The 27,716-nt window shown below is 41.7% G+C and overlaps 2 protein-coding genes across 3 annotated transcripts in view; both read right to left on the bottom strand.

Annotated features, from left to right (window-relative positions):
- Nucleotides 1-27,716, bottom strand: part of TXNDC12 (thioredoxin domain containing 12) — a 37,101-nt gene that overhangs the window by 7,197 nt on the left and 2,188 nt on the right. For both annotated transcript variants that reach the window (XM_032297022.1, XM_032297023.1), the window contains exons 2-4: nt 14,050-14,110; nt 1,904-1,956; nt 998-1,071 (exon numbers count right to left, since the gene is read on the bottom strand). In XM_032297022.1, coding sequence (XP_032152913.1) covers nt 998-1,071; nt 1,904-1,956; nt 14,050-14,110 — 188 coding nt within the window. The remainder of the gene's footprint in view (nt 1-997; nt 1,072-1,903; nt 1,957-14,049; nt 14,111-27,716) is intronic.
- KTI12 (KTI12 chromatin associated homolog) lies at nt 5,075-7,696 on the bottom strand. The gene has a single exon (XM_032297021.1). The coding sequence runs from the start codon at nt 6,764-6,766 to the stop codon at nt 5,702-5,704; it is 1,065 nt and encodes a 354-aa protein (XP_032152912.1). The 5' UTR covers nt 6,767-7,696; the 3' UTR covers nt 5,075-5,701.

Raw genomic sequence — 27,716 nt, 5'->3', positions numbered from 1 at the left:
TAAAAATACAAAAATTGGCCAGGCATGGTAGCACACACATGTAATCCCAGCACTTTGGGAGGCTGAGGTGGGTGGATCACCTGAGGTCAGGAGTTCGAGACCAGCCTGGCCAACATGGCAAAACTCCATCTCTGCTAAAAATACAAAAGTTAGCCTGGTGTGGTGGCACATGCCTGTATTCCCAGCTACTCGGGGAGGCTGAGGCAGAAGAATCACTTTAACCCCAGAGGAGGAGGTTGCAGTGAGCTGAGACTATACCACTGCACCCCCAGCCTGGGCGACAGTGAGACTCTGTCTCAAAAAATAATAATAATTTAAAAAATTTTTATAAATAAAAATACAAAAATTATCTGGGCATGATGGCACCTCCCTGCAATTCTAGCCACTTGGGAGGCAGAGGCAGAAGAACTGATTTAACCCGAGAGGAGGAGGTTGTAGTGGGCCAGGATTGCACCACTGCACTCCAGCCTGGGTGACAGAGCAAGACTCTGTGTCAAAAAAAAATTTAGTCATCTTATTCAATCTCTCCTCTCCTAGTTCCTCCCAGAAATAGATGTTAGATGGCTATTTTTTTTTTTTTTTTTTTTTTTGAGACGGAGTCTCACTCTGTTGCCAGGCTGTAGTGCAGTGGTGTGATCTCAGCTCACTGCAACTTCCACCTCCCGGGTTCAAGCAATTCCACTCCCAGCTAATTTTTGTATTTTTTAGTAGAGACAGGATTTCACCATGTTGGCCAGGATGGTCTTGATCTCTTGACCTCGTGATCCACCCGCCTCGGCCCCACAAAGTGCTGGGATTACAGGTGTGAGCCACCGCACCCAGCCTAGATGGCTTTCTAACACATCTGATGCAGGCCTTAGTATAACAGATCAAGAGAAAAACACTTACATAAATTTGATTTTATACCATTAATGAAGCTATAATAAATATGCACAAGTGATGTTAATTTTAAAAGTCTTAAAATCATAGCAGAAAGAAGAAATTCTCAAAATCTTACCTCAAGATTTACCATAACAAAATTATGGGAGAGTTCTGAAATTTCTGTAGATTCTGCAAATTTGGGCTTTAGCGCTATGGGGGAAAAGATTTTGGAATAGAAGAAAAAACATCATTGTCATATTCAAACCTTAAAAAGCATAAGCACCACTATTTCTCTTTGGTAGTTTAGGCATTTCTTGAATTGATTCATATAACAAACTTTTTTTTTTATACTCTAAAAATAAAGAATTAGGCCACCTGGATTCTGAACCTGCATAGCTACGTCACCTTGAGTGACTTATTTTGTTTCTCTGAAGCTGTTACCTCATTTATAAAACAAGGATAATGGCATATGAATAGGGGGAAAAGCATTATTTGCTTTTTATAGTTACATTTCAAAAACTATTGAAGTGAAAGACAATAGAGTGACAGTCTGCCACACATATGTATATATATGTGTATACATATGTGTGTATATATGTTGTATATATGCATACATTCCAATTATTATCATTTTTGATACAGAGTCTCACTCTGTCGCGCAGACTGGAGTGCAGTGGCATGATCTCAGCTCACTGCAACCTCCGCCTCTCAGGCTCAAGTGATTCTCAACCTCCTGAGTAGCTGAGATTATAGGGACATGCCACCACACTCGACTAATTTTTTTGTATTTTTAGTAGAGGTGGGGTTTCACTATGTTGGTCAGGCTGGTCAACTCCTGGCCTCAAGTAATCGGCCCACCTCAGCCTCCCAAAGTACTGGGATTACAGGCGTAAGCCACTGCGCCCAGCCAATGTCATATATTTCTTTAGTATCCCTTAAATAGTGAGTAGTACTGGGCCAGAGTCAGTGCCAATATTTGCTAAATGTTAATATGTGACAACACATCTGAGTTTTGAATTTAGATTGAGCACTTGGCACCTACCTTTGCAAGCTCCACACCATGATTTATGAATAATCACCATCAGGGGCAGTCCACTTAAAAGCAAAACAAAGAAATTATAATCTAGTAATTCCACTTCTTGAAATCTAATAAAATGTGTTAAAGATTCATATCCAAGTCACAGCACCAAAAAAAAAATGTGATAAAGATTAATATATGAATATATTTCTGTAGTATTATTTCAATTGGGAAAATCTTTAGATAAATTAAATGTTCAATAACAATAGATAATTGCTGTAACAAAATTATTGATAAATTCTAACATTTCTGTAAATTCTGGAAATTTGGGCTTTAAAGTTAGGGAGGACATGGTGGCTTATGCCTGTAATCTCAGAACTTTGGGAGGCAGATGTGGGTGGATCACTTGAGGCCAGGGGTTCAAGACCAGCCTGGCCAACAAAACAAAACCCTGTCTCTGCTAAAAATACAACAATTGGCTGGACGTGGTGGCATGTGTCTGTAGTCCCAGCTATTGGGGTGGCTGAAGCATGAGAACTGCTTGAGCCTGGGAGGCAGAGGTTGCAGAGAGCCAAGATCACGCCATTACACTCCAGCCTGGGCAACAGAAGACTCTGTCTCAAACAAACAAAATGTTACAGCATTTCTAAATGATTATTGTTATATAATCATTGAAAATAATAATTTTTCATTGGTAGCTTATATAAAAAACTAGGATACAAACATACCTATAGTCTGATTTTAATTATAAAATATGTACAGAGAAAAGAGCCTAAAAGAAAATGTACCAAAACATAATAGCAGTTTTCTGTGGATGATGGGATTGTAGATGTTTTCCTATAGTACATTTGTATTTCACGATTTTCCTACAATATAATTTTTATTATCAGGGAGGAAAGTGTTCACAATGAGCAATGCAATCCACCTGAACCAGGCTGGCTAGAGGAAGCTCTTAAGCTCTCAAGGCTCAAATGACAACTAGTAGGAAGACCCCATGTAGGTAGGTAGCCATTAGCTTTCTCCATCACACAACCCCATGTCACCATAACAACATACACTGTATAAAAGCTACCATATACTTAACATATTGATCTGCATTTATTATTTACCCATCTCCCTCCACTGGACCTGGGGATTCCTAAGACAAGGCACTCTTAGCTGCCTCTATGTCCCTTATCTCTGACACATATATCATTGATAGCAAACACGTATATACATTTATCATATGCCAGGCACTATTGTAAATACACATAAATTAACTCATTCATTAAGTGTCAAATGAATTATTCAGCTACCTCACTTTAGACCTATCTCACATCTGGATGGACTTTCGCCTCCAATACTTGTAAAAGCTTGTAAACCAAATGAGCAGGACAAGTTTAGGTGGCCAGTAGGATACAGATAACCATAATAGCTAAAATGTGCTTAATGTTTATTATACAACATTGTGTTGTATATGGATTATCTCATTTAAATCCTCAAAATAACGCTAAGGTAGATACTATTAACAGTCTCACAACAGAAATGAGAAAACTGAGATGCTCAATAGAGTAAATATTTGGCCACATAAAATCTAGATTCTAGGCTGGGCTCAGTGGCTCACATCTGTAATCTCAGCACTTTGGGAGGCCGAGGCAGGAAGATCACTTAAGCTGAAAGTTCAAGACCAGCCAGAGCAACATGGTGAAAACCTGTCTCTACAAAAAAATACAAAACTTAGCCAGGCATGGGGTGCACGCCTGTAGTCCCAGCTACTCACACCATTGCACTTCAGCCTGGGAAACAGCCTGATCTTGTCTCAAAAAACAAAACAAAACCCAAAACAAAAACCTATGTCCTGCTGCTTACTAGCTAACTCAGAAGTCTGACTCCAGGACCAATGTTCTTTCTATTACAGTCTACTTCAATTTAGAATGGCAATCCAAAATCCATGGTTAAACCCTATTCAATCAATAACCAACTGAATGAAGATTGGAAAAGGCCTTTTGAGTTCGCCTCATCCAAACCTCCATTTCACACATGAATCCTCTTACCAGAAACAAAAGGTGGTATCGATTACCTGATGAGCAAGGAATATGCCATCAAGGCAGCCCATCTATCTCACCTTTGAACAGCTCCATAGTTTCAGACCATGCATGTTTTAGAATGTCTTGCTTTCTCTTTTCTCCATGGCAAACATCTATTTATTCTTCTAGAGCAAGGGTTGGCAAACTAGGGTCTGCAGGCCAAATCCAGCCCACCTCCTGCTTCCATAGGGCCCATGATATGCAAATATTTTTTTCCACATTTTTCAATGTTTGCAAAGCAAATCTAAAGACTCGTTTGTGATATGTTAAAATTAAATGTAATTCACATTTCAGTATCTGTAGTTTTATTAAAATACACTCATGCTCATTTGTTTACTTGCCATCTATAAGTAGCAACAGTATCTGATGGTCTACAAAGCCTAAAAACATTTACTATTTGGTCCTTTGCTGACATTATTCTACAGTCGTGGTTCAAATGTTAACTCCTCTATAAAGCCTTTCCAAAACCACCTTTCCTAGCAGCTAGTTAGTCCTTTTCACCAGTTTCAAAGCATTTTGACATCATCCTATCTTTTACTTGTACTTCTCACCACATCTCTTTTTGTTTTTCGAGACGCACTTTCACTCTGTCACCCAGGCTGGAGTGCAGTGATGCGATCTCAGCTCACTGCAACCTCTGCCTCCCAGGTTCCAGGGATTCTCGTGCCTCAGCCTCCAGAATAGCTGGGATTACAGGCACACCATCATGCTTGACTATTGTGTATTTAGCAGAGACAGGGTTTCACTATGTCGGCCAGGCTAATCTCGAACTCCTGACCTCAATTTTGGACTCCCGAAGTGCTGGGACTACAAGCATGAGCCATCACACCTGGCCTCTCACCACATATCTCAAGAGCAAAAATACTGCATCTAATTAGTCTTTGACAATCACAGGCACTGTTAAAGTAGGTACCTAGCATTTGTTCAATGAAATCAATGAAGAATGAAAGCCAAGCTTACAATATTTGCCTTGAAATACAGAATGAAGCACAACAGTTAAGGATATTGTTATAATTTCTCTAGATTAGATCAAAATTTATATTCTCAGCACTATCAAAATACTACTTAAGGGCAGACCAATGACAAATGTACCCAAAATATTACATGGAGTTACATAGGGAACATTAAGTTACATTAAGTGAAAGGGATTCCAGGAGACTCCCTATTTTAAAAGATTTTATTAGAGGAAATAATCTAGGAGATAGCTGTCCTACTTCCACAAAAACAAAGCTTCCCAAGCACAGAAACCAATGGATTTATCTGTGAACTCAGTCTCAGAATAAAGACTAACAAAGTCAGTACAGTACTCAAAAAATACTTTTGTGGCATGAAAAAAGGGCAGGTACAGATGTAGAACTGTGCCATCTTTGGTTTCTGTTCACAATTGCTTAAAACAATTCTCATCCATCCAGTCTGTTCTCCCACACCTCAGATGAGGAAAGTCAATTGTCAATGCTCTGTAATATCCCAAGTAGGATCCAATCTAAGCAATCCTATCCACCTGAGGTCTGTTCTCTGGAGGAATTTCCCAGGATGCGCCACGATAGTTCTCCATTCTCTTTAGTCTCAACTTATGCTGTAAACCCAAGGCCTGACACAGAGACAGGCAGGAAAGTTCGAGTGAATCAGTCACAACAGCTCTAGTACAGTATTGCATTGATATGCTCTGAAGACCTTCAGCTTATTCTTGCCAGAAAAATAATGTGCAGTGTAAGTAAGAAGCCATGGCTTTCCCCCGGCCCCCCACCTCCTCTGGTTAGTGCAGGCTCTGGCTCAGATACTGAAGAAACATGTTGGCCAGTTGAGGCAAGTTCTCATTGTTGGGATGCATTTTAGTGTACGAAATAAACTGGCGACGAAGGCGACTCAGTTCCGCCATGGTAAAGGGCCGGGTAAACCGCAAGTGCTCTGTGGTACCAGGAAGCATGAGCAAGTCCCCAGGGACAGCGCTCTTCTGCGCTTCCATCAGTCCGGCCAATACTTGACTCGTGACCTGGTCCAACTGGTGCAGAAAGCTGCCGGAGGCGAGGGGCTGGGACTGGGTAGACTGATGGGGCGGTGGGGCCCGGTTCTCAAACAGGGCAGAGCGGATCTCCGCCAGGGGTAACGGCTCCTCTAAGCCCAGCAAAGTGAATAAAGGCCGGTCCCAGCGATTCCGAGAATCGGGAGCCTCAAAGCGCAGCGTTAGGGCCTCCAGGAGTTCGGGAGGGTAAAAGGCACTGGACACATGCTTTGCAGATTTCTCTGATTCCGGAGTCACGAGAGCTGGTGACTCTGCAGCCCCGGTTTCTTCTAGCTCCAGTTCCTTAGGTACGTCGGCCTGGGCACTTCCATTTACTACGGTGCCCGCAGTATGTAGTTCCCTGAGGACACTGCTGCCGGCCGCCAGGGGTCCCCCGTCCTTCTCAGCGCGTGGCTGCCAACTCACACTGACGTTCAGGCCCGGTTTGTCGTTCGCGCCCGCCACCTGAGGTCCAGCGCTCGGGCCGCCGGGACGTACGCAGTAAACCAGGCACAGCGGGGTGCGCGCTGCGCGCGCCAGGCAGTAGAGCTCGTAACGGAAGCCTTTGATGTAGTTAAGCGAGTCCAGGATAACCACGTCGTGACGACTCAGGTGCCGCTCAACAGAGGCTCGCAGAGCTCCACGCAGTGCCTTCTCACGAGCAGAATCGCCGTACACGGTTGGGTCCTCTGCGCCCAGCACAGCCGCGTCGTCCACCACGTACACCCCGCGGCCCTCGGCCGCCAGGGCCACGCGCAACTCTTCAGCACGCCGGCTCTTGCCGCTGTACGGCAGCCCGCAAAACACCACGAGCGGCATCCTCTCAGAGAGCGACCATATGCCACCGCGCCGCGTCAACTTCCGGGTTGTCCGCGTCCCGACGTACGCCGGAAGTGCAAACTGCTCTTCCTATCCCTTGACTTTTACAGACCTTGTTTCTATGGAAACAGGAGTTCTATGCCAACTAGAAGAAAGCTCTTAGAAAGATGCAGAGACTAGAATGGCATCAGTTATTTATGCCAAGTGTTACAGGCCTCGGGAGAATGTGATCTCCCTGCAGCCAAAGCCTGCCCGTCCATTTATTAATAAGGCCTCAGGGGCATTAAATATTATAAGCAATCAGCACTATATTTAGCATATAGAAGCCAATTCATAAATGCTGGTTCTCCTTCATTCCTCCTCTTACACCTACTGGCTCTCAGTAAATGTTTATTCAATTACCATTTCAAGCATTCAACATCTTCATGGTTGGGAATTCAAAGATAAACATAAAACTGTTTCCCCACAAAAGATAAAGGGTCTGCAGGAGGCGGAGGTTGCAGTGAGCGGAGATCGCGCCACTGCACTCCAGCCTGGTGCCTGGTGACAGAACAAGACTCTGTCTCAAAAAAAAAAAAAAAAAAGATAAAGGGTCTGAATGGGAAGGATCAGGCACCTACAATCAGAGTAATAAATACTATAATGGATAGATGCAGGTGAGGTTATAAAAGAACAGAAGGGAAAAACAAACTACCCAGAGAAATCATTGAAGACTTAATATAGGAATATTCATTTGACTTAGAACTTGAAAGACAAATGGGAATTTTTCTCCTTAGTAGGGTTGCCAGATAAAATACAGAATGCCCATTTAAGTTTAAATTTCAGATAAACACCAACAACATTTTTAAGCTTAAGTGTATCTCATATTGCATGGATATATTTAAATTTATCTAAATTTCAAATTTAACTGGTCATCTTTAATTTTTTATTATTAATTTACTTTTTTAGAGATGAAGTGTCAGTATGTTGCTCAGGCTGGTCTCAAACTCTTGGGCTCAAGTAATTGTACCACCTCTGCCTCCCAAAGTGCTAGGATTACAGGTATGTGAGCCAAAATGCCTGGCCTGCATCCTTTGTTATTATTATTTTTTTTTTTTTGAGACAGTCTCACTCTGTTGCCCAGCCTGGCGTGCAGTGGCATGATCTCAACTCACTGCAACCTCTGCCTCCAGGTTCAAGTGATTCTCCTGTTTCAGCCAAGTAGCTGGGACTACAAGTGTCTGCCGCCACACCCGGCTACTTTATATACTTTTATAGAGAAGGGGTTTTGCCATGTTGACCAGGCTGGTTTTGAACTCCTGACCTCAGGTGATCCACCAGCCTCGGCCTCCCAAAGTGCTGAGATTAAAGGCATGAGTCACAGTGCCTGGTCATCCTTTATTTTTATTTGCTCAATTTGGCAACTCTATTCTAGCAGAAGGTTTGAGACCCAGGGCTATGGAACTGTTGGATCTCTTCTATAAACAGCAAGCACTATAGAATGGTAGGTGCAGAGATATGAGTGTGCCTGTGTATGTGTGTATACTGTAGGTGCACATATACTGGGGTCTCTGCATCTCTCTGGTACTGTATAGTAACAAAGATTCAAGTCTTGGCTGTGCCATTTACTAGCATTGCAATTATTGGCAAATTATGTAACTTTTCTGTACTTCAATTTCCCCTTCTATAAAATAACAACAGTTATTTCACAGGTGTACCAACTTAGTACGCTGTTGTGAGGGTTAAATAAATGTAAACACAGCCCCAGCACGGTGGCTCATGCCTGTAATCCCAGCACTTTGGGAGACCAAGGAGGGTGGATCACCTGAGGTCAGGAGTTTGAGACCACTCTGGCCGACATGGTGAAACCCTGTCTCTACAAAAAATATATTTTAAAAAATTAGCCAGGTGTGGCATGAGCCTGTAATCCCAGCTACTCGAGAGGCTGAGGCAGGAGAATTGCTTGAACCCGGGAGGTGGAGATTGCAGTGAGTTGAGACCGTGCCACCATTGCATTCCAGCCTGGACAACAAGAGTGAAACTCCATCTCAAAAAAAACAAAAAAAAGTAAACACAGACCAGTGCTTAGCTTTCCCTCTCATGCCCTGCCTTTCCCTCCTCATGCACTGAATTGTCTGTGCATAAACTAAACCTACTTGAGACTTTAGACTATTCAACTTGACTCTAGTAGGCAGTGTGGTATACAAGTTTAAAGAGCAGGCTCTGAAGCCAGAGTGCTTAGGTCTGCCACTTGCTAGCTGTGTGATCTTGGGCAAGTTACCTTGATAAACTTAGAAAAACTGTGCTTTACTTTTTTCTTCTCTAAAATTAAGATAACAATACCACCACCTCAAAAAGTTGTTGTGAGAATTAAATGAGTTGATTTGCATAATTTAATGCCTAAGTAGCACTTAGTACAGCTGACCCTTGAACAACCCCAGGATGAGGGGCACTGACCCCCCAATGCAGCCAAAAATCTGCATATAACTTTTGACTCCCTAAAACTTAACTACTAATAGCCTACTGTTGACTGGAAGCCTTACTAATAATATATTCAGTTAACACATATTTTGAATGTCATATGTATTCTTACAATAAAGAAAACTAAAGAAAAGAAAATGTTTCCAGGAAGCAGGGGGGAAAAAAAGAAGAAAATAAAATCAAAAAGAAGCAAAAATATATTTAGTATTCATTAAGTGGAAGTGGATAATCATAAAGGTCTTCATCCTTGTCTCCATGCTGAGTGGGCTGAGGAGGAGGAGGAAGAAGAGGGGTTGGTCTTGCTGTCTCAAGATGGCAGAGGCAGAGGAGGGTGGAAAGGGAGGCAGAACAGGCAGGCACACTTGTTGTAACTTTATGGAAATACATTATAATTTCCGACTTTTTTGCTTTTTCATTTCTCTCTTTTTTATTTTTATTTTTTAGAGGGGGACAGGGAGTGGGAGGGAGACTGATTTCTCTAAAAATGTTTCCATACCATACCAATCCTTTTTCTTTGCTTTACTTTCAGGGTACATACCTTAGAAGAATCCATATTGTAAAATAAGTCAAAAGCAGTCCTAAATAATTAGGACCTTCTGCCAGATCTGTTTCCTGGCACTGCTTCTTCTGCATGTTCTTCCTCATCATCTGGCACTCATCTCTAGCAAGTTATCTGCTGTTCATTCCTCTGGTGTGGTGTCTATTAGCTCTTGAATTTAATCCAAGATCATATCTTAAAACCCTTAACCCCTCATCCTTTTTTTTTTTTTTTGCCATATCCACAATCTCTTTCATAATTTTAATTGTCTGTCATAAACCCTGAGAAGTCTTGTGCACACCTGGACACAGTTTTATCCCCCAGGAATTTATTGTTTCAGGCTTGATGGCCTTCACAGCTATTTCTACAACAATGGTATGTTCTCTGTACTGGGGTTTTCTTCCATATCTTTCACAATCTTTTTTCCATAGAGTACTGTGTGTAATGAGCCTTAAAGGTCCTTATCACTCCCTGACGTAGTAGCTGATTTAAATATTGTGTTTGGAGGCAAATAGACCACTTTTATGCCTTTGGTGTTGAACTCATGGAGCTTTGGGTGGCCAGAGTATTGTCCAATATCAAAAGAACTTTAAAAGGCAGTCTCTTACTGGCAAGTCTACTTACTGACTTCAGGAACAAAGCATCAATGGAACCAGTCCAGAAAAACGGTTCTTGTTGTCTAGGCCTTCTTATTGCACAACCTAAACACTGGCAGCTGGTGTTTGTCTTTGCTCTTCAAGACTGGGGTTAGCAGCTTTATGGACAAGGGCAGTTCTAATGACAAACCTGACTCAAACTCCTGGGCTCTGATAATCGTCCCACCTCTGCCTCCCAAAGTGCTGGGGTTTGTTTTTGTGGAGTTAGCCTATCTCTTCTTGCCTTCAATCTTGGTACTTGCTTCTCTTCCTTACTATTTTTTTTTCTTTTCAAAAACTGAAATAGGGTCTTGTTTTGTTGCCCAGGCTACAGTTCAGTGGTGTGCGATCAGGGCTCACTGTAGCCTCAATCTTCCAGGCTCAAGCAATCCTCCTATCTCAGACTCCTGAGTAGTGGGAAGAACAGGCCCGTACCACCACACCCAGCTAATTTTTGTATTTTTTGTAGAGGTTGGTCTTCCTTACTATTAATGTCCTTTTTGCCATTTTTTTTCCAGAACAGGGTACCTTAATCTACATTAAACACCTGTTCAGGCAGATATCCTTTCTCTTCAATGATTTTCTTAACAGTGTCCAAGAATTCATTTGCTGCCTCTTGGTCAGCACAAGCTGCTTCTCCGGTATCTTGAATTTTTTTGAGAGTCTCACTCTGTCACCCACACTGGAGTACAGTGGCGCGATCTTGGCTCACCGAAACCTCTGCCTTCCAGGCCCAAGTGATTCTCCTGCCTCAGCCCCGAGTAGATGAGATTACAAGCACAGGACACTACTGCCTGGCTAATTTTTGTATTTTTTGTAGAGATGGAGTTTCACCATGTTGGCCAGGATGGTCATGAACTCTTGACCTCAAATGATCCACCTGCCTTAGACTCCCAAAGTGCTAGTATTACAGGTGTGAGTCACTGCGCCCAACCTATCTTGACATTTTTTAAGACAAACCTCTTTCTAAAATCAGCAAACCATCATTTGTTGGCATTAAATACTCCAGCTTTAGATACTTCACCTTTTTGCTTTAAGTTGCCATATAATGACTGCTTTTTCTCAAATCATATTAGAGTCAATGGATACTCTTTGCTTATCGTACCCACACAAAAGCTACATATTATGCACATAAAAAGGCATTTGGCAAAAACTGTAAGATTTTTGCACCTGTTGGCATAGCTACAGTGATAACTTCATGAATTTCCTTTTTTTTTTTTTTTTTTTTTTTTTTTTACACAATTGGTCCTAATACTGGATTTATCTTTTTTTAAAATTTTTTTGTAGAGACAGGGTCTTACTCTGTTGCCCAGGCTGGTCTCGATCTCCTGGGCTCAAGCAATCCTCCTGCCTCAGACTCTCAAAATGCATTCATTTATTTTGAAATGGCAAGCAACTACCTCTGCAGACCTCAGTCTACGGTACATATCAAGCAATTCAATGTTTTCTTGTAATGTTATGAGTTTTCTCTGCTTCTTGGAAACACTTCCAGCATCACCTATGGCACTTTCTATGGGTTTCATGGTGTTATTCTAGGTTTATGATATTGCACCAAATACCATGAAAAATATCCAAGAACTGTGGAGATTCCTTTTTCTTTTTGATACCAAGTCTCGCTCTGTTACCCAGGCTGGAGTGCAGTGGCGTGATCTTAGCTCAGTGCAACCTCTGTCTCCCAGATTCAAGGGATTCTCCTGCCTCAGCCTCCCAAGTAGCTGGGATTACAGGCATGTGCCCACCACACCCAGCTAATTTTTTAGTATTTTTAGTAGAGACAGGGTTTCACCATGGTGGCCAGGCTGGTCTCGAACTCCTGACCTCAAATGATCCTTCTCCCTTGGCCTCCTAAAGTGCTGGGATTACAGACGTGAGCCACCATGCCAGGCCAAGAGACTATAGAGCCATATGCAGTACGCTGGAGAGACGAACTGCTCACTGAAGATGATTAATGTTGCACAGCATTTTAAGCGGATACTCACAATACTTGAAGCTCACCTCCATAGCAACAGGAGGTGGCTATAAAATTATTACAGTCATAAATTATATAATACAGTTAATTTTTATGTAGTTATATTTTTTTGTTTTGTTTTGTTTTGTTTTTATTTATTTATTTATTTTTTGAGATGGAGTCTCACTCTGTCATCCAGGCTGGAGTGCAATGGCACAATCTTGGCTCACTGCAACCTCCGCCTCCTGGGTTCAAGCAATTATTCTGTCTCAGCCTCCCGAATACCTGGGATTACACATGTGAGCCACCATGCCCGGCTAATTTTTTGTATTTTTAGTAGAGATGGGATTTCACTGTGTTAGCCAGGTTGGTCTCAATCTCCTAACCTCGTGATCTGCCCACCTCAGCCTCCCAAAGTGCTAGGATTACAGGTGTGAGCCACCACACCTGGCCTGCAGTTATGATTTAATATGGCATCTTTACATTTGTTTACATTTTTTCCTTCTGCAAATAGCACCATGTATGTTATATAAACATATGAAGAAGTTTTTCATTTTTTATTTTTTTTACTTTTTATTATTTATTTATTTTGAGACAGAGTCTCGCTCTGTTGCCCAGGCTGGAGTACAGTGGTGCAATCTCGGCTCAGTGCAACCTCCACCTCCCGGGTTCAAGCGATTCTCCTGCCTCAGCCCCCCAAGTAGTTGGTATTTTTTGTAGAGGAGGGGTTTCACCGTGTTGCCCAGACTGGTCTCAAACTCCTGGGCTCAAGTGATCTGCCTGTCTCAGCCTACCAAAGTGCTGTGATTACAGATATGAGCCACTGAACTCGGCCTGTGTGCGGAAGTTTTGATAAATTTTAGCTTTTTATAGTAGATTTCTGTATGTTTTATGGTAGTAAATGATAATATAGACTAGTATCTACATAAATTTTATGTACTTGTAACATATCTTTTTCTTAAGTCTTTTGAGATTTCTAGGCTATGCCATTCATCTCCAAGTTTTCTCAAATTGCTTGAAATCTACAAAACATTTTCCAATACATTTATTATTGAAAAAAATCCACATATAAGTGGACCTGTATAGTTCAAACCCATGTTGTTCAGCTAGGCGTGGTGGTTCACACTTGTAATCCCAGCACTTTGGGAGGCTGAGGCAGGTGGATCACCTGAGGTCGGGAGCTCAAGACTAGGTAAAACCCTGTCTCTACTAAAAACTACAAAATTCAGCCAGGAATGATGGCGCATGCCTGTAATCTCAGTTACCTGGGAGGCTAAGGCACAAGAATCGCTTGAATCTGGGAGGTGGAGGTTGCAATGAACCAAGATCACATCACTGCACTCCAGGTGACAGAGCAAGGCTCTTGCCAAAAAACAAAAAACTACGTTGTTCAAGGCTCAACTATAAATGTTCACCAATATTATTGCTGTTGTTGTAATTAGGCAACTATTCAGTTCTTGCTCTGCCTTGGTATAGCCCTTCACCTGAAATTAATGTTAAGTTGATATCTGAGGCCAGGCATGGTGGCTCATGCCTGTAATCCCAGCATTTTGGGAAGCCAAGATGGGTAGATCGCCTGAGGTCAGGAGTTTGAGACCAGCCTGACCAATATGGAGAAACCTGTCTCTAAAAACAAACAAAAAAAAGTTGATATCTGAAAAGTGTTATACCACCATAAATGACCTAAAACCATGTCTTGTACCTGGCAGCTGCTTCTTTCTTCCCATCTTCCAGTGTCCTCCAATGAATATGATCTCCAAAACCTGGAAGGAAAGAACTTTATAAGCATTCACACAATGAACAAAGGGCACAAACCCAAGAAGGAAGTGTGCATGTTCACAAGATACCCACTAAGAAGGTTTTCTTCTGTCAAGAGCTTGGTGTTCAAGTCCCAGCTCCACCACCTTCTAGGTGTATGGGACCATATCTCAAGCCTCAGTTTTCATACCTGCAAAATGGAGATACCACCACCTAATTCACAGTTTCAAAGGAGTTTAAATTTAAAAATGATGGTAAGTACTTTGTAAACTGTCACGGAATATGCCAACAATACTAAAAGAATGAATGAGAATTTCCCACAGAGTAAACATAAAGTAGGTCATAACTAATTGAAGGTGATTCAGGAATACTGCTTTAGATTCAGAAAGACCTGGGTCCACGACTCCACTTCCTATCAAGTGTGTGAATTTTTGTGAGTGAAGTAAGCTCTCTGAGTACCAATTTGTTTTTTCCCTTCATCTGTAAAAACAAGATAATAAGACCTCCCTCCAAGTGTTAGTATAAGGAGTAAATGAAGTATTTAAAGCTATTGTTATTATTATTCCCAAAATTCAGCCAGAGTAATCTTTGTATTTTATTTATGTTGAGAGGGAGTGTCCCTCTGTCACCCAGACTGGAGTGCAGTGGCACGACCTCGGCTCAATGCAACCTCTGCCTCTCAGATTCAAGTGATTCTCTTGCCTCAGCCACCAGAGTAGCTGGGATTACAGGCACCTGCCACCATGCCCAGCTACTTTTTGTATTTTTAGTAGAGACAGGGTTTCACTATGTTGTTCAGGATGGTCTTGAACTCCTGACCTCAGGTGATCCGCCCACCTTGGCTTCCCAAAGTGCTGGGATTACAGATTTGAGCCACCATGCCTGGCCTCTATTTTATTTTTTTAAACTCCTGAGCATATTTTGTAGAATAGCACAGAATGGTCTTTCTAAATCATGTCACTCCTGGTAAAAAACAAAAAAAACTTTCAAAGGTTTTCCAATGCCCTTCAATATAGGTCCAACTCTTGCAGCAGGGTTTACAAAGCCTTTCAGAATATGGCATCTGCCCACCTCTCCAGCCTCTTTCCACACTTTTCCTAAAATCTTATACACACACCCTATATTTTGACTTTTTTTTTTTTTTGAGATAGAATCTCACTGTCACCCAGGCTGGAGTGTAGTGGTGTGATCTCAGCTCACTGCAACCTCCATTCCCAGGTTCAAGTGATTCTCCTGTCTCAGCCTCCCAAGCAGTTGGGATTACAGATGCCTGCCACCATGCCTGGCTAATTTTTTTTTTTTTTTTTTACTTGTTTGAAGGTGACTGGCAGCAATGACTAAATTAGTCATACTGATAATTAACCTCCAAAGCTTTGTTTAGCACATCAAAATATCATTTTTTTTTTTTTTTTTTTGAGACGGAGTTTCACTCTTGTTGCCAGGGCTGGAGTGCAATGAGGCGATCTCGGCTCATGCAACCTCCACCTCCCAGGTTCAAGTGATTCTCCTGCCTCATCCTCCTGAGTAGCTGGGATTACAGGCATGCACCACCACGCCCAGCTAATTTTGTATTTTTAGTAAAGACAGGGTTTTTCCATATTGGTAAGTCTGGTCTCAAACTCCTGACCTCACGTGATCCGCCCACCTCGGCCTCCCAAACTGCTGGGATTACAGGCGTAAGCCACCGTGCCCAGCCTATAATTTTCGTATTTTTAGTAGAGACAGGGTTTCGCTATGTTGGCCAGACTGGTCTTGAGCTCCTGAGCTCAGGTGATCCACCAGCCTCCTCAGCCTCCCAAAGTGCTGGGATTACAGGCATCAGCCAGCACATCCAGCCCTTTCACTTCTTTAAATGAAAGTAAAGCACCTTCTCCCCTCTAGGCTTTCATAATCACTGCCACCTATGCAATTCCTCTGTCCCTCACCTCCAACGCTTCAGATATAAGCCTACAGGGCATTTCTTCTGGTATATCTTCCCTGACTCCAAAAGCACCCTGTTCTTGCTCCATCACAGCACTCCCCAGGCTGACTTGTAAATGTTTATGTGTCCATCTATGGACCGTATCTGTCTTATTCCGTTCTCTTTCCTTACCATTTAGCAGTACACATGGTCACAGTAAGTGCTCCATAAAATATTTGTTTAGCAAGTTAATCTTATTTAGATCATATCACATAAGAGAATTTTATATTCAAAAATTATTAGTGATCATAATGCTAGCTGCTATTTACTGACCACCTCATATGTGCCTGGCATACCACATGTGTTATCACATTTAAATTTGGCCTTATTAACAACCCATTTTTACTTAATCTCTCTATGCTTCAGTTTTCTCATCTTTACAGAGGCATAATAGGCCAGGCACGGTGGCTCATGCCTATAATCCTAGCACTTTGGGAGGCCAAGGTGGGTGGATCACCTGAGGTCAGGCATTCAAGATCAGCCTGGCCAACACGGCAAAACCCCATCTCTATTAAAATACAAAAATTAACTGGGCGGATCATGAGTCAAGAGATTGAGACCATTCTGGCCAACATGGCAAAACCCCATCTCTACTAAAAATACAAAAGTTAGCCAGGCATGGTGGTGCACGCCTATAATCCCAGCTACTCTGGAGGCTGAGGAAGAATTGCCTGAACCCAAGAGGTGAAGGTTGCAGTGAGCTGAGATGGCACCAAAGCACTCCAGCCTGCGCAACAGGAGCAAGACTCCATCTCAAAAAGAAAAAAAAAAAGAGGCATAATAATTATATCTCATAAAGTTGTTACTGAATATTAAATAAGAAATATATGCAAAAAAATTTAGCATAGTGCTTAGCATACTGTAAATGATCAGTAAGTAGTAGGTTTTGTCATTCTATACGATTGAGAATTCTGAGGCTCAAGAAGTTACATCATCTGTACTGATCACATAACTGCTAAATGGCCAATTTGAGATTTAAATTGCAATCATGTGCCATTTTGGTTACTACACTCATCTTTCAGATTTTTCTTTCTCAGAAATAAATTCAAATCTAATTTTCATCAGTGCTACCACAGGGAAACAAAAGGTCATCCAGATGAGCACATGCAGGCAGTACTGAAACTAACCATCGTCACTTTTCATTCCCAACAGCATGGGATGCTGTCACTTACCTAAGGCTCAAAGTTTGATTCTGAAGAGTGAATGACTGAGAATGAAATTGAGAGGATGCCCAAGAGAACTGGAAGGTATCTAACATGATCACGATCATTCTATTGGTCAATACCTAAACTCAGGCAACTGAATCCTGCTTTGGCAAGATGCCCAACTAGACAGTCTGAAGGGATATACACCTACAAAACAATGAAATCCTAGATAAAATGGACTCTCAGAATGTGCTCACTAGACTCATAGTAATGACACAAATCCTCCAGAAACACAAAGCAAGCTAAAACCAATAAGCAAGAAGCAAGTGAGGCTGCCCTGAAAGCAAGCGTCCATTATGATGTGGCAAAATGGAGATGAATCTGAAACTCCCACATTAACACAACCCTCAGAAGAGACTAAAATGATTCCACGTCAGTGGTACCCCCTGGTTTTCAGATTAATCAAATGCCAAAACTTTCTGGAGGAAAGCATTCTCCACTTTAGGCTTCCAGGACAGCCAATGATGAAGAACAACCATTATGAGCTCACAGTCATGGATCACCAAAAATCTAAGAAAAGAAGTCACCACAAGTAAGAACAGAAGCAACAAACAGATTTTGATCCTTGAGGACTTCAGATATTAGAATTGTCAGCCACAGAATACAGAAGTAACTATGCATGAAATGTTTAAAGAAATAACACATGGAATCACAAAATCAGGCATGCAACATGCAAAATAAAAAGTCAAATCTGGCCAGGTGTGGTGGCTCACGCCTGTAATCCTAGCACTTTGGGAGGCTAAGGTGGACGGATTGCCTGAGCTGAGGAGTTCGAGACCATCCTGGGCAACATGGTAAAATCCCATCTCTACTACAATACAAAAAATTAGCCAGGTGTGGTGGTGGAAGCCTATAGTCCCAGCTACTTGGGAGGCTGGAGTAGGAAAAATCTCTTGAACCCGGGAGGTAGAGTTTACAGTGAGCTGAGATCACGCCACCACACTCCATCCTGGGTGACAGAGTGAGACTCTGTCTCAAATTAAAAAAAAAAAAAAAAAAAACTGTAGACCTAAAAAAAAAAGTAAAATCCGTGAAAGCATCAAACAGAACTTCTAGAAATTAAAAATACAATTGTTGAAATTCAAAGTGAATGAATATGCAGTGACAAAAGGAAATGAGTGATCAAGCCATGAAAAGACGTGGAGAACCTTAAATATATACTAAGTGGAAAACGCAGTTTGAAAAGGCTTTATACTACATAATTCCAATGACATGACATTGGAAAAGGCAAAATTATGGAGATAGTAAACAGATCTGTGGTTAACAGGGATTCTGGGGGAGAGAGATGAATACATGGAGCCCAGGATATTTTTACAACAGTGAAACTATTCTATATGAAACTGTAATGGTGGAGTCAAATTGTTACGGCCTGAATTGCATTCCCTACCCCACTCCAAAGTTCATATGTTGTAGTCCTAACCCCTAGTACTTCAGACTATATTTGAAGAAAGGGTCTTTAAAGCCGAGGTAAAATGAGATCATTGGGGTGGGTCCTAATCCTTCTGAGAAGAGGAGATTAAGACATAGACAAATTTAAAGGGAAGATCATGTGAAGACATAGAAGACAGCCATCTACAAGAAGAAACCAACCCTGCCAAGGCCTTCATCTTGGACATCTAGCCTCCAGAATCATGAGAAAATAAACTTCTGTTGTTTAAGCCAGTTAGTCTGGCTTAAACATTTGTTATGGCAGTCCTAAAAAACACACACATGTTATGTTTGTCAAAACATATAAAATGTACAACTCCAAGAATGAACCCTAATGTAAACTAAGAACTTTAGTTAATAATAATGTATCAGGCCGGGGCGGTGGCTCATGCCCATAATCCCAGCACTTTAGGAGGCTGAGGCAGGTGGATCACAAGGTCCAGAGATTGAGACCAAATGGGTCAACACGGTGAAACCCTGTCTCTACTAAAAATACAAAAATTAGCTGGGCATGGTGGCGTACACCTGTAGTCCCAGCTACTCGGGAGACTGAGGCGGGAGAATTGCTTGAACCCAGGAGGTGAAGGTTGTGGAGAGCCCAGATAATGCCATTGCACTCCAGCCTGGGTAACAACAGTGAAGCTCTGTTTCAAAATAATAATGTATCGATATTGGTTCATCAATTGTAACAAATGTACCACATTAATGCAAGATGTTACTAGCAGAAGTTGGGGGAGGGAGGGAGAGAGGGAAGGGAATATAGGAGAACCCTGTATTTTCTGCTCAATTTTTCTGTAGACCTAAAGCTGCTCCAAAAATAAAGTATCAGTTTTTTAAAATACGGTGGATAGGTTAAAACAGCAAATTAGAGGCGGTGCAGGCATAGATCAGAAAAAGTTATCCAGGGTGCAACCCAAAGAGACAAGGAGATGAAATTTATGAAGGAGAGGCCAAGAGATATAGCATAGATTGTGAAAGTCTAATACACATAAAATTGGAGTCTCAGAATGAAAGAATAAAGGAAAAAGACATATATGAAGGCAGGGCATGGTGGCTTATGCCTGTAATCCCAGCACTTTGAGAGGCTGAGGCAGATGGATCACTTGAGGCCAGGAGTTCGAGACCAGCCTGGCCAACACAGAGAGATTTTGTTTCTACAAAAAATTAAAAGCCAGGTGCATGCCAACTACCTGGGAGGCTGAGGTGGGAGAATTGTTTAAGCCCAGGAGTTTGAAGCTGCAGTGAGTAATGATTGTGCCACTGTACTCCTTGGAGGTGCAGGGAGATCCTGTCTCAAAAATAAACAAAATACAACCATGAATCTGCAGATTTCTTCATAATATGTATTAACTGGGATAAATTATAAAAACAAACACTTAAATGGTGAAACTGCAGAGCAACAAAAACACTGGGAAGATCTTAAAAGCATTCAAAGAGAAGTGACTTTTTATTTAAATTAATTAATTTTTTTTTTTTTTTTTTTGAGACGAAGTCTGGCCCTGTTACCCAGGCTGGAGTGTGGGTAGCCTGATCTCGGCTCATCCCAACCTCGACCTCCTGGGTTCAAGCAATTTTCCTGCCTCAGCCTCCCGAGTAGCTGCAATTATAGGCACCGGCCACCATGCCCAGCCAATTTTTGTATTTCAGTAGAGACAAGGTTTTGCCATGTTGGCCAGGCTGGTCGCGAACTCCTGACTTCAGGTGATCCACCTGCCTCAATCTCCCAAAGTGCTGGGATTACAGGTGTGAGCTATGGCGCCTGGCTGAGAAATGACATATTTCCTACAAAAGATCGATGACTAGACTGACAACAACAGAAATCAGAAGATAGCAGAATATCATCTTTGAAATACTGAAAGAAAATAACTCTAAACCTACAATTTTGTACCTAGTAAAACTATCTTTCAAAAATAAGAGCAAAATAGACATTTTTAGATAAGCTGAGAGATTTTTCCATCCTTCCTTCACAGCCCTTAGAAAAAACAATCCTGTTGACACCCTGATTTTAGACTCCTAGTCTCCAGAACTGTGAAACAATAAATTTCTGTTGTTTAAGACACAGTTTGGGGCCCAGGCGCAGTGGCTCACACCTGTAATCCCAGCACTTTGGGAGGCCGAGGCAGGCGTATCATCTGAGGTTTGGAGTTCGAGACCAGCCTGACCAATACGGTAAAACACTGTATCTTAAAAAAAAAAAAAAAAGACACAGTTTGGGCTGGGCATGGTAGCTCGTGCCTGCAATGCCAGCACTCTGGGGAGGCCGAAGTGAGAGGATCACTTGAGCCCAGGAGTTCGAGACCAGCCTGGGCAACATAATGAGAACCCCATCACTATAAAAAATAGAAAAATTAACCAGGTGTGGTGGTACATGCCTGTAGTCCCAGCTACTTGGGAAGCAGAGGCAGGAAGCTTGATTGAGCCTGAGAGGTCTAGGCTGTAGAGAGCTATGATCACCCCACTGCACTCCAGTCTGGGTGACAGAGCAAGAAGAAAGAGAGAAAGAGAGGAAGGAAGGAAAGAAGGAAGGAAGAGAGGGAGGGAGGGAGGGAGGGAAGGAGGAAGAAAGGAGAGAGAGAGAGAGGAAGGAAGGAAGGAAAAGAAAGGAAGGAGGGAGGGAAAGAAAGGGGGAGAGAAAGAGAAGGGGAGAGGATGGGAGGGGCGGGAAGAAAGACAGTTTGTGGTACTTTGTTACTGTAGCCTTAGCAAACTAATACAGGTGAGCAAGACAAAAGCAAGGAGACTAATAAAGAGATGACAGTGGATTGGACCAGCTGTGGTGGTGGAGGGAATAAGATACCAATGAGTTCCGGATTTATTTCAAAGGCAAAGTTAGCAGGTTTTGCTATGGATATGGGGTATGAGAGCAAAAAGAGAAGTCAAGAATCACTCTAAGGTTTTTGGCCTGGGCATGTAGAAGGATGAAGCTGCCATTTACAGTGAGAATGAAAGCATGATTAGAGCATGACCAAGACAGTCCAAGGAGAAAAATTAGATCGAGTACATATAACTCTTTCAAAAAATTTTTGACTGAGTGTGGTGGCTCACACCTGTAATCCCAGCACTTTGGGAGCCCAAAGCAGGCAGATCACTTGAGGTCAGGAGTTTGAGACCAGCCTGGTCTAACCTAACATGGTAAAACCCTATCATCTCTACTAAAAATACAACAATTAGCTGGATATGGCGGCACGAACCAGTAATTCCAGCTACTCAGGAGGCTGAGGCATGAGAATTGCTTGAACTTGGGAGGTGAAGGTTGCAGTAAGCCAAGATCATGCCACTGCACTACAGCCTGGGTGACAGAGTGAGACTTTGTCTAAAAAAAAAAAAGAATTTTGCTATACCAGGGACAATTGAAAGCTGATAGAAATAATACAATAAAGATAGGAAAAAGGGGTAATACAATGTGAGAAGGGAGAGTCACTGGTAAAATGTCAGTGAGTCGGTGAGAGGAGACGAGGTTTAGCATGCAAGCAAAGGGATTAGCCCTTGCTAGGAATAACAATGGTTTATTAAGTAACAACAGGGAAGGCGCATATATGGACACTAGTGGGTAAATGCAGTAGTGAGAATTTTTGAAAGGCCTCTTCGATTCCTTCTGTCTTCTGTTCAAGAGGGACCATCGTGACTAACTGAGAGCAAGGACTATGGAAGAAGTATTGGAGATTTGAAAAGACAGGAATAAGTATGAAATAGTCCCCTAGGAGAGAACGAGAAAGAACCAACAGGATAGTAAAAGGACACATTTCAGGCGGGAAATGATCCCAGAAGAAGGCTTAGATGCAAATAAACCAGCAAACATGTAAATAAATCTGTAAATATTGTCTGTATAGCAATTTATAATGCCCAATTTGTAGAGTTAAAAAAAAAAGTGAGAGAGAACTAAACCCAGCACAATGTGCATCTGTAGTCCCAGCTACTCTGCAGGTTAGGCAGGAGGATCGCTTGAGCCCAGGAGTCTGAGGTCAATCTGGGAAACAGGATGAGAATCTATCTCTAAAAAATAAATGTTTAGAAAAAAAATTTTTAATTAGAACTAAATATGTAACAACTCCTTATAAGTAAAGAGGGAGTGACTGAAGTTAAATATTTTAAAGTCCTTCTTACCATTGAGGGTATAATAGTGTTGGATTTTATTAAGCATGCAAGTAAAATCTCAAGAGTTAACACTGAAAGAAAACGAGAATGCCAATTTCCAAACTAATAAAGGAGATAAAATAAGAACAAGCAAATAAATATTCAATCCCCAAAGAAATGACAAAAAGAAAAGAAGAGAAAAAAGCACAGAAAAAAAAAAAGCAGTAGAGATAGAAACTAGATAAGAGAAACAAGAACAGCTCTGTCATTAATCACAACAAACATAAATGGACTAAACTTGCCAATTAAAGTGAAAAGACAAAAATTGTCAGTCTTGGTTTACGAAAAAAAATACCTCCGTGATGCTTATAAAAGCATACCTAACCAGTTGTGGTGGTTCACACCTATAATCCCAGCACTTTGCAAGGCCAAGACAGGAGGATCACTTGAGGCCAGGAGTTTGAGGCAAGCCTGGGCAACATAGTGAAATCTCATCTCTACAAAAAAATTTAAAAATTAGCTGGTTGCAGTGGCATGCAACTATAGTCTCAACTACTCAGAAAGCTGATGTCAGAGGACTGCTTGAGGCCAAGAGTCCGAGAATGCAGTGAGCTATAATGGTACCACTACACTCTAGTTTTGGCAACAGAAAGTGACACCTGTTTCCTTTCTTTAAAAGAAAAATAACACACACGCACCTAAAACAGAAGGACCTGTAGAAGTCCAATGCCAAACAAAAGAAAGTTAAGGAAGTTATATTAATATTAGGTTAAATAGAATTTCTCAGCAGGGCGGAGTGGTTCATGCCTGTAATCCCAGTACTTTGGGAGACCAAGGCAGGAAGATCACTTGAGCTGAGAAGTTCAAGCCTGGCCTGGCCAACATGGTGAAAACCCATCTCTACTAAAAATTTAAAAATTAGCTGGGTATGGTGGTATGCGCCTGTAATCCAAGCTACCTGGGAGGCTGAGGAGAATCACTTAAATCCAGGAGGCAGTGGTTGCAGTGAGCCAAAATCACGCCACTGCCCTCCAGCCTGAGTGACAGAGTGAGACTCTGTCTCAAATAAATAAATAAATAAATAAATTCTCCTGGTACCTAGGCCACTGAGAAGCTAGGTGTCAAACCTTACAATCATATAAGGTTATTACTAATAGAGACCCTACAGCAGCATTATAAAGTAGAACTTACTGCAGTGAGCTGTTCAATATGGTAGGCGCTACCCACATGTGGCTACAGAACAATTGAAATGTAGCCAATCCAGCTGAGCTCAATTTTTAATTTTACTTTTACTTTAATAAATTTAAATTTAAAGAGTCACAACCCTAGAGATTAATTTCGTCCAACCCTCTCATTTTATTGAGGCCTAGAAAAGAAGCTATCCAACGTTTCAAGGTAGACCAAAATCAAAATTTAAGTCTCCTGACTCCTAATTAGCATGCTTTTCTAGTACCCCAGTACTTCCCAAGCTGTTCTACTGCAATATCCCTAAGAGTAAGTCTAGAGGTGTAATATGAACATAGTCCACTGCATGTACAAAATTTCCTTGAGAATTCAGATTACAAGTTACACTGGAGTTTTTTATAATACTAATAATTACCACCATCACTTATTAGCAATTACTTTTTTTTGGTAGAGATAGGATCTTGCTATGTTGCCTAGGCTGGTTTTGAACTTCTGGCCTCAAGCAATCCCACCTCGGCCTCCCAAAGTGCTAGGATTATAGGAATGAGGCACTGCACCCAGCCTAAGTGATTATTATATGTAATAATTATAATGGGCCGGGCACGGTGGCTCACGCCTGTAATCCCAGCACTTTGGGAGGCCGAGGCAGGTGGATCACGAGGTCAAGAGATCGACACCATCCTGGTCAACATGGTGAAACCCCGTCTCTACTAAAAATACAAAAAATTAGCTGGGCATGGTGGCACGTGCCTGTAATCCCAGCTACTCAGGAGGCTGAGGCAGGAGAATTGCCTGAACCCAGGAGGCGGAGGTTGCAGTGAGCCGAGATCACGCCATTGCACTCCAGCCTGGGTAACAAGAGGGAAACTCTGTCTCGAAAAAAAAAAAAAAAATTATAATAACAATATTAATAATGACTAACACATATGTAATTTATCATGTGCCAGGCACTTAAATGCTTTTATATATATTATTTAATCCGCACAATAACTTTATGAGGTAGAAACTCTAACTACCCCTTTATAAATAAGGAAGCTGAACTGAAACAGCTTGCCCAAGGTTACATTGCCAGTAAGCGGCAGAGCTGGGATTAGAATCTAGGTGGTTGAGTTCCAGGGTCTGTAGTTAACAACCATTCACTACATTTTACTGCCTCTCTAGCACAGATTAAATGAACAAATGAATGCAGCTTCACCAAAGCAAAATGAGAACACCAAATTCAGATCTAGAAAAATTGGGATTTTTTTTGTTTACCCCTCAAAAATAAGTTTAAAAGGTACAATGTTTACCTTGTTACTAAAATTGTCCACTCCCCAGCACTACTCACACTCACACCCGTGCCAACATGGAACATCTGAAGGCAGTCCAATTTCCTAAAGTGTCACCTGTACAGCCACTTAATTTATGCCAGTTACCTGTTATGTAAAGTCTCCCAGGGTAAGCAGCTCTTACCCTGTAACATTAAAAAAAAAAAAAAGAAAGAAAGAAAAGCAACCATTTCTAAACACAGTATTTAATCAGAATTTCCAATCCCTTCATCCAAAAATTGTTTTAAATGAATGTAAGCTAAGTACATCTGAAAAGTATTATCCACCCCCTCCTAGCTCATGAAACCTAAATAACAAAAGATCAAGCATCAGAGCTGGCAGCCAAGCCTCTCAAAAAGGGAACACTGTACCTGAGACATAGAACATAGTGGCTAAATGTCTCAGTCAAACAGCTCTGCATTAGAATTCTTGTTCAGCCACTGACTGTTTTAATAAATGCAAATATGGCTAACAAAAATATGTACCCCATAGGCTGCTGTGAATGTGAGTAAAACATCGTGTGGAAGGTAAACACACTTCATATGTGTAAGTGCCAAATTTTTATTCCAGAGACTTGACAAAGTCATTCATTTTTGTTTCAGGCAGAAGAGCACAAGAACCACTCCCAGTGATAGCTTTCTAGTTTATCTAGTTTCTCCTTTAAACTTCAGAGCAGTTTCTGCACTGAGAGAATGGAGTGGTGTGCTGGTTAAGGGCAGTGGCGCTGGGATTTGTATTCCAGCTAGTCCACCAGACTCCTGTGCCTCATTTGAGGTTTTTTCATCTGTGAAGTGGAGATAATGATAAAAACATTATCCATCTCATAGGGTTATTATAGGTTTAGTAAATACATGAAAAGTGCACACAAAACAGCATCTGGAAGATAGTAAATGTACAGTAATATTGGTCACTACTTCCTGTAGGTGACGTAGTCTAAATTTTCAGTCCATGGAGAACAATGTAATTATTTTGGAACACTATAGAATGTTACAGCTGGAAGGGATCTTAGGAAGCACTACTTCTAGTCCAACTCTCTCAATGATTAATTGGTTACCAGGTAGGACCAGAACTAAATGGCCTGACAAGGATTAAAATCCTGGCCCCCTAATTTCCTTTTTTTTTTTTTGAGACAGAGTCTCACTCTGTTGCTCAGGCTGGAGTGCAGTGGCACAATCTCAGCTTGCTGCAACCTCCATGTCCCATTCCCTTAAATCTGTACCTACAGAGTACAGTGGAAGTGATGCTATGTGCTTTGTAAGGCTAGATGACAAAAATGCCATGCATTTCCACGTTGTTCTCTTATGGCACTCACTCTTGGAATCGAGCCTTCCATAAGGCTACTGTGAGGAAACCCATAGCAGCTCATGCAGAAAGATCACATGGAGAGGTTACCAGCTTAGCTGAGGCCCCAGACATCATAGACTAGGGACAAGCCTTCCCCAATGTACCTTGTTTGAATTCCTTACTCACAGAATTGTGAGCATAATAAAACGATTTCTTCATGCCCACTAAATTTTGGAGTGATTTATTACACAACAATGGTAACTAGAACAACCACACAAAGCTTAATATCTAACAAGGAATAAAGATACAAAATACCTGACTTCAAGGTATTACCTACACCTAACACAGTAACTGGAACAGAGTAAATTATTTGTTGAGTGTCTGAGGTAGTTATGATGCCCCTTTGCAGATGAGGAACTGAGGCTTTGAGAGTTAAGAAACTTGCCCAAGCCTACTTAGCTGGTGAGTGGCAGAACAAATTAAAACTCAGATCTAGGCCACGCACAGTGGCTCATGCCTATAATCCTAACACTTTGGGAGGCCAAGGAGGGAGGATCACCTGAGGTCAAGAGTTCGAGACCAGCCTGGTCAACATGGTGAAATTCCATTTCAACTAAAAATACAAAAAAAAAAAAAAAAATTAGATGGATGTAGTGCTGCACCCCTGTAGTCCCTGCTACTCGGGAAGCTGAGGCAGGAGAATCACTTGAACCCCAGAGACGGTTGCAGTGAGCCGAGATCGCACCACTGCACTCCAGCCTGGGCGGCAGAGCAAGACTCCATCTCAAGACAAAAACAAACAAACAAAGCCTAAGAAAAAAGCTCAGATCTAAACCCATGTTCCTAACACTATACTCTTCTGTTACCCTCAGTACTTACAATTTTACTTTAAATATACAGTAGTCTGTTTTAAAATGGGATTGTCAGTATTTAAAACATTCTGGCCTAACAGGATTTGTCATGCAGTTTCATCACTGAGATGGAAACCCACGTATCACCTTCTCCAAAAAGCTTTCCCTGATCTTCATAACTCAAGTGATGCACCAGCTCCCCCAACCTCCCCAGCCTTCCTACTTCCTATTCCATCACAGTCTTGTTGTTTTCCCAGCACTTATTCCTAGCTGAAACTGTCTTGTTTATTAATTTGTTCATGAGTCTACTCTGTCTC

This window comes from Sapajus apella, unplaced genomic scaffold (genome assembly GCF_009761245.1).
Source record: "Sapajus apella isolate SASKATOON/1434 unplaced genomic scaffold, GSC_monkey_1.0 scaffold36, whole genome shotgun sequence".
Taxonomy (NCBI): Eukaryota; Metazoa; Chordata; class Mammalia; order Primates; family Cebidae; genus Sapajus; species Sapajus apella.
This window is presented reverse-complemented; position numbering and strand designations above follow the sequence as displayed.